Genomic DNA, 6,233 nt, shown 5'->3' on the forward strand with positions numbered 1-6,233 from the left:
TTATTTTTCCAAGACAATGTCCTGCGGAGACGCAAAGCTCAACCACCCGGCGCCCGACTTCAATGAGACGGCGCTGATGCCCAACGGCACCTTCAAGAAGGTGGCTCTCACCTCCTACAAGGGCAAGTGGCTGGTGCTCTTCTTCTACCCGATGGACTTCACCTTCGTCTGCCCCACAGAGATCTGCCAATTCTCGGACCGTGTGAAGGAGTTCTCTGACATTGGCTGCGAGGTGCTTGCCTGCTCCATGGACAGCGAGTACTCCCATCTGGCCTGGACAAGCATTGAGCGCAAGCGTGGCGGACTTGGCCAGATGAACATCCCCATTCTTGCCGACAAGACCAAGTGCATCATGAAGTCGTATGGTGTGCTGAAGGAGGAGGATGGCGTGGCGTACCGTGGCCTTTTCATCATCGACCCGAAGCAGAACCTGCGGCAGATCACCGTCAACGACCTCCCCGTTGGCCGCGACGTGGACGAGGCCCTTCGCCTTGTGAAGGCGTTCCAGTTCGTGGAGAAGCATGGCGAGGTGTGCCCCGCCAACTGGAAGCCCGGTGACAAGACGATGAAGCCGGATCCCGAAAAGTCCAAGGAGTACTTTGGTGCTGTCGCGTAGCGTGGCGGTTCACAGTCTCCATTGTGACACTGGTTTTTTTTGTTGTTGTTGTTTTTGTTACTTTTATTTTGCTACGTTTTTTTCTTTGTTTTTGTTTTTGTTTTTGTTTTTGTTTTGATTTGTAAGGAGCACTGTCGACAGTATTAAATGAATGAACATGAGCGTTTTGTTGTTGTTTACTTTATTTTGTTCAGGGGGTGGGGGAAGGTTGTTAGGGCAAAATCGAATTTAGAGAACAAAATTGAAGTAAACGGTCACGTTTTTATGTTTTTGGTGGAGAAGGTTTACTTTAGGAACGTTTTTTATCCGTGGTGGTGGGGAGAAGGGGGTGCCCAGAGTGGTTTTTTTTTCTTCTTTTTTTTTTTTTGGTAGGGGCGTTTTGTTGTATTAAATTTATTGTTTGTTTGTTGTTGTTTTTTGTTTCTTGGAGGCACTTTTTTTGTGTGTGTGCGTGCGTTTGTCCAAATGTCGTAAACAGGACGGAGGGGGATTTGGCGTTTTGCGCGTGGGTAATTTGTCGCATTTGTTTTTGTGTGCAGCCGATGTACGATGCTTCCCATACTTTCTCCTGTGTATTTTTCCGTTTGCTTTTTTTTTCTCTCTCCCCTCCCCCCCCCCTTTTCCACCGCTATCTTTTACAGTTCTCGTTGCTGAACGAAGAAAGAAGTATAAAGGTAAAAGTGACTGCCTTTTCTGTCTGTGTGTGTTGTCTTTTTGTTGTTGTTGTTGTTGTTGTTTAAGGGGAATGTCGAACTTCAGTGAAGATGGCGGTGCCTTTGCGGAGTGTTTCTTTGCGCAGTACCCTCTCGGTATGGGACGAAAGCCCCTGCCGCCGGTAGTCATGGAGAAGATTGCTGGCAGAAGGGATGTGCGTGCAACCGATGCGATTGCTGGACCAACGCACGGCATCTCCTCGCGTCCTTTATTTGCTGCCGTGCCCAACACCGAGGCCCTCATTGTGGCGTCGTCGGATTTGTCGGCCGGCGGCGTCAGCACTCTCAGCGCAAAAGGGAGTGTGGTGCAAGACAGCGATGCGGATGCACTGGCGGAGACAACGGAGAAGACGAAGGAGGCATTGGAGGAGGTTCTTCGTGGCCGGCAGGCGCAAAAGGAAGATTTCAGCGGGCGGAATATTCGGCGGGCGCCGAAAACGAAGCCGGGGCTGGAAATTGTACTCCCGGGGGACGTTGGTGTCACCGGTGTGTATGATCCGGCGTCCATTGTGCGGTCACCGACACGTGCAAAGAAGGATGGAGGTAATTCTGGCGAAGGGTCCTCTTCTTCCTCCTCTGCCAATGTGGCTGCCGTGCCGTTTAGCATCGGGAACTGGAAAAACAAGCGCAAATTAATTATCCCACTGGAGCAACGCCTTGCGCAGCAAGCAGACACGCAGGCGGGTAGTGGTGGTGGGATCAGCGAGCAGGTCATGAATCTTGCCGTGGCGGTGCAGCAGGCACGGAAGGAGGTGGAGGCGGAGCAGGCCGCACGTGAGAAAGCCCGTCAAGAAGAAGAGGAACGTCGGCAGGCAGAGCGAGAAGCGGAGGCAACGCAGCGCGCCAGAGAATTGCTAGAAAAAGCCGCATCGAGCATGATGCAAACATCAACAGAGAGACGAAAGGAAAGTCGGGAGGAACGGTTGGATCGCATTCGCTTGGAACGCGAGCTGCGAGAGAGGGAGAGGCAGCAGGAGGTACGACAGCGTCGATTGGCGAAAGCCGCTGCCCGACTGGGGATAACTGTAGAGGCGCTGGAGGCCGATAAAGATCTCTTGAAAACAGTTGACGAAGCGGCGGCTGGTGGCCATGGTGTGACTGTCACCGACTATGCAACGCCATCATCGTCATCGTATCTGGGTGCGAAACAGGAAGGCTCCTCTCTGGAACAAAAACCTCCCTCATTGTATGCGGACGACGAAGAAGACGGTACGCGCCCTGCTCGTGGAATACGGAAAGGTGTTTTTGGTTCTGCCGTCATCAGTAATGAGGGTATCCGTCGTGAGATGGAGGCATTGGCCCGAATGGAAGAACAAGAGGGGGGTATAAAAGATGGGATTCGACTGCGAAATGATGATGAATCCACGGATGACGATGATGATGGTGGTGGTGATGGCTTGGGTTTGGATCAACTCATGAAGAAGAGACGTCGCCTGTGAAGGACTCACAACACACATTGTGTATGTGTATGTGTCTCCTTGGGGTATTTCAGGGAGAAGAAGGAGGGATGAATGGAAGAGAATTTATGAAGCACTGTCGTCACGGAGGGTAAAAAACGATACACAACAAGTGTCCCTTTCCTTTCTTCTCCTATTTTTTTTTTTTTTTATGTATTTATGTATTCAGTGGAATTGTAGTGAGCTCCGTGTGTTTGTGTGTGTGTGTGTGTGGTGGAGAATGTCATTAATGTCGCTTCATTCCTTCTTCTTCTCCATGCGTATGTACGTTTCATCACATTTAATCCCACAGTAGTGGCGGTAGTGAAGATACAAGGAAGGGAATAGTTTGGTACAGTGCCATTGCAGAGTTCATTATCATTATTTCTGTTTTTCTTTGCACATATATTTGTTGCTTTTTTTTGTGCGTGCGTGTGTGTGTGTGTGTGTGTGTCCACTGTTTTTTTGTCATTGCTACTACGTTTATAGATATATTTCTGTATAGTTATTGCCTGCTAAGGAACTGCTTCAATCCTCATGCTGAAAACAGGCCTTTGTCGGCGTGCTGCGGCTACGACCACCATCACCAGTACCGTTCCCAGCAACCTGCTGACGGAGGATGGACGGCCGTTTGCCATGGTGGCACGTGAGGTGAGGATGATGCAGCAAAACATGGCTGGGCTTGTCAGCAACAGCAATAACGCGGTTCTCAATCACATTGCCAAATATGTTTTTTCAGTGAGTGGGAAAATGTTGCGTCCAACGCTGGTGGCGATGATGGCACATGCGTTACTGCCGCCGCATGTGAGTGAACAAATTCGTGCGGAAAGCATCGGCTCAATTGATGACATTTCTTCCGGTGCCATTCGTCCCTTCCTGCGACTTGGAGAAATCACGGAGCTTCTCCATACCGCTACACTTGTCCACGATGACGTCATGGATAACAGTAACACACGTCGTGGACAACCCACAGTCCACTGCTTGTATGACACAAAACGTGCGGTACTGGCAGGTGACTTCCTTCTCGCGCGTGCCTCCATTTGGATAGCCGCGTTGGGCCACTCCCGCGTTGTACTGCTCATGAGTACCGCACTGGAGGACCTTGCTGCTGGAGAAATGATGCAAATGGACGGCTGCTTTGACATTGAGAGTTATGAACAGAAGAGTTATTGTAAGACAGCATCTCTTATTGCCAACTCCCTGGCATCTACTGCGGTACTTGCGGGTTTGCCAAACACCGCCTATGAAGAGGCAGCGGCGAAATTTGGAAAGCATTTGGGCATTGCATTTCAAATTGTCGATGACTGCTTGGACATCACTGGGGATGATAAAAATTTGGGGAAACCAAAGATGGCAGACATGGCAGAAGGCATTGCAACACTTCCAGTTCTTCTTGCTGCACGAGAGGAAACGCGGGTCTACGAAGCAGTACGGCGTCGTTTTAAAAATCCAGGTGACACGGAGATGTGCATGGAGGCGGTGGAGCGTCACGGGTGTGTTGCTGAGGCTCTTGAACATGCAGGCGAACACTGTCGTCGTGGCGTTGAAGCACTTCATGCGCTTCATACATCCCCCGCAAGAGATTGTCTTGAGGCTGCGATGGGACTTATTTTAACGCGACAAGTATGATTTGTTGTTGTTGTTGTTGTTGTTTTCTTTTTTCTTTTTTTTTTTAGAGAAAGCGAGAGAAAAGTTTTTAAGAAAAAAAGAAAAAGGAAAATATATAAGATAAAACAAAAGGAGTGAAGCGAAGAAATAGGAGTCAAAAAAAAAAAAAAAAAAATTATTTAAAACCGTGCTTTGTTGCGGTTCATTGTAATATATATATATATATATATATATATATATATATGTAGGCAACGGGAAACTAAACATTTCTTCTCCCCTTGTGATTGGGGGTTTGTTGTTGTTGTTGTTGTTGTTGTTGTTGTTTTTGGTATTTGCATGCGATGTTTCATGGTAAGCGTTTGAAGGGGCGTGGGGAGGAGGGGGGGGGGGGGGAAAGACACCATTTTTGTTTGCTTAATTCCGTGTGTATTTGTGTGCGTGACTGGTGCAGGGATTTCTCCCGTCTCATGTTTGTTCCCTCTTTTTTTTTTTTTTTTATTATTATTATGGTTTGTTATTTGTAATGGATGTATACATGCACTTTGGGTGTTGTTCCCTTTTTTTGTTGTGGTTATTGTGGAGGAAGAGGAAGAACGAAAAAGTAGGAGAAGGGGTGAATTATTTATTGTTATTATTTAAAGAAAGAGAGAGAAAAAATAATAAAAAAAAAAAAAAGAAGATCTGTTGGTTGCAACATTACGAAATAAATTATGATGCGGCGTGTGGTTATTATGGGGCTTGTGGGCCGTGCGGCATTTTGCCGAAGTGGTATGAATAGCTTTCGTTTTATGGCAAGTGACATTAATGCTTCATGTATCATCAATACCGTGAAAGAAGGCGGCATGTTTGATGAGGCTTCCATACGGAAGGCGGTGCAGCTTTTCACAGGTGGTCTCAGTGACAGTTCCTACGGCCTTTGTTACACGGAGGATGAGGTGACGAATCATGTCAAGGGATTTCTCTGCGCCAAGGCAAAGAGTACGATGGGAGACCCCTTTGAGTACGTCCATGAAAGCGATGACTGTGCCTTTTATATCTGCCTAAAGGATCATGAGAGCCAACTTCGTGCTGTTCGGCGCCTTTCACGATTTGTGAGTCGTGTGAGAGAAGCGAATGAGTGCATTTCCATGCGGGGGTACACCACCGATGACGGCACCACCTCCGTCTACACCGCCAAGTGGCAGCCATTTGTCAACCCACAGCCGAAGCTAGGGGAGACGGATATTAAACAACTTGCAAGTCATGTATTTCTTGAGCAACGTTCACCGGAGCTGCAAAATCGTTACCAGGAACTTCTTACCCGCTTTAAAGGTTCTGTTGGACCCGTCTTTACGTTAGTTGACGGGAAAGATGGTGAAACATGCTTCTCTATGGCTATTGCTGCCGATCGTAACTACTACCTGGCATCGCTCATGGCGATCATACGCGAAATTCCAGGAGCGGTGGTACTTCGCAGTTTTTCCGAGACCTTTTCGAATGGCGTTCATATTTACACGCTTTACATTGATGGGGCTACTGGCACGCAGCTGCAGGATCGTGTTTCCATGGTGTGTCTGCTCCCTAATCGTCCTCCAAACTCCATCACTCGACTACACGAAGATCTGATCTTCAATGTGGAACAAACCGTCTTTACGGATGCCGCTATTGTGTTTGCCTTTTACTTTACACCGAACCCCACTTCAGACGACTACCATCATCTTCGCGCGCTTCTTTTAAAGGAGCCAAATGGGGTAAATCGCCTCAATTCTTTACGTACCTCATTAAGTCTTGAGATGATGTCTGAGCGATACATTGGCACCCTCATCAGCCTCTATCCGGAGTACATGATTGATATCTACGAAGACTTCCGTCGTGGGAGCA

The 6,233-nt window shown here is 48.1% G+C and overlaps 4 protein-coding genes across 4 annotated transcripts, besides 15 other annotated features; all 4 read left to right on the forward strand.

Annotated features, from left to right (window-relative positions):
- Positions 1 to 2,402: a sequence feature (areas merged during assembly that could not be assigned to a particular haplotype. This can correspond to areas where the two haplotypes were merged or to regions with more than two copies in the genome that were merged during assembly.).
- On the forward strand, positions 17 to 616 carry Tc00.1047053509445.10 (tryparedoxin peroxidase, putative; the record flags this gene model as incomplete). The annotated part of the gene is made up of 1 exon (XM_799478.1): positions 17 to 616. One exon carries the CDS (start codon positions 17 to 19, stop codon positions 614 to 616), a length of 600 nt encoding a protein of 199 aa, XP_804571.1.
- Positions 649 to 732: a microsatellite.
- Positions 958 to 983: a microsatellite.
- Positions 1,331 to 1,353: a microsatellite.
- Positions 1,362 to 2,768, forward strand: Tc00.1047053509445.20 (hypothetical protein, conserved; the record flags this gene model as incomplete). The annotated part of the gene is made up of 1 exon (XM_799479.1): positions 1,362 to 2,768. One exon carries the CDS (start codon positions 1,362 to 1,364, stop codon positions 2,766 to 2,768), a length of 1,407 nt encoding a protein of 468 aa, XP_804572.1.
- Positions 2,403 to 3,528: a sequence feature (areas merged during assembly that could not be assigned to a particular haplotype. This can correspond to areas where the two haplotypes were merged or to regions with more than two copies in the genome that were merged during assembly.).
- Positions 2,697 to 2,725: a microsatellite.
- Positions 2,975 to 2,999: a microsatellite.
- Positions 3,189 to 3,219: a microsatellite.
- Tc00.1047053509445.30 (farnesyl synthetase, putative) lies at positions 3,303 to 4,394 on the forward strand (the record flags this gene model as incomplete). Its single annotated transcript, XM_799480.1, has 1 exon — positions 3,303 to 4,394. The coding sequence occupies one exon, from the start codon at positions 3,303 to 3,305 to the stop codon at positions 4,392 to 4,394; it is 1,092 nt and encodes a 363-aa protein (XP_804573.1).
- Positions 3,529 to 6,233: a sequence feature (heterozygous, Esmeraldo-like haplotype).
- Positions 4,396 to 4,418: a microsatellite.
- Positions 4,464 to 4,548: a sequence feature (A-rich).
- Positions 4,584 to 4,620: a microsatellite.
- Positions 4,666 to 4,701: a microsatellite.
- Positions 4,855 to 4,881: a sequence feature (AT_rich).
- Positions 5,011 to 5,053: a sequence feature (A-rich).
- On the forward strand, positions 5,084 to 6,233 carry Tc00.1047053509445.39 (glutamate dehydrogenase, putative; the record flags this gene model as incomplete). The annotated part of the gene is made up of 1 exon (XM_799481.1): positions 5,084 to 6,233. A coding segment is annotated over one exon (1,150 nt), but the record flags the coding sequence as incomplete, so codon positions are not given.

The sequence above is a fragment of the Trypanosoma cruzi genome, genomic scaffold (genome assembly GCF_000209065.1).
Source record: "Trypanosoma cruzi strain CL Brener 1047053515743 genomic scaffold, whole genome shotgun sequence".
NCBI lineage: Eukaryota > Euglenozoa > Kinetoplastea > Trypanosomatida > Trypanosomatidae > Trypanosoma > Trypanosoma cruzi.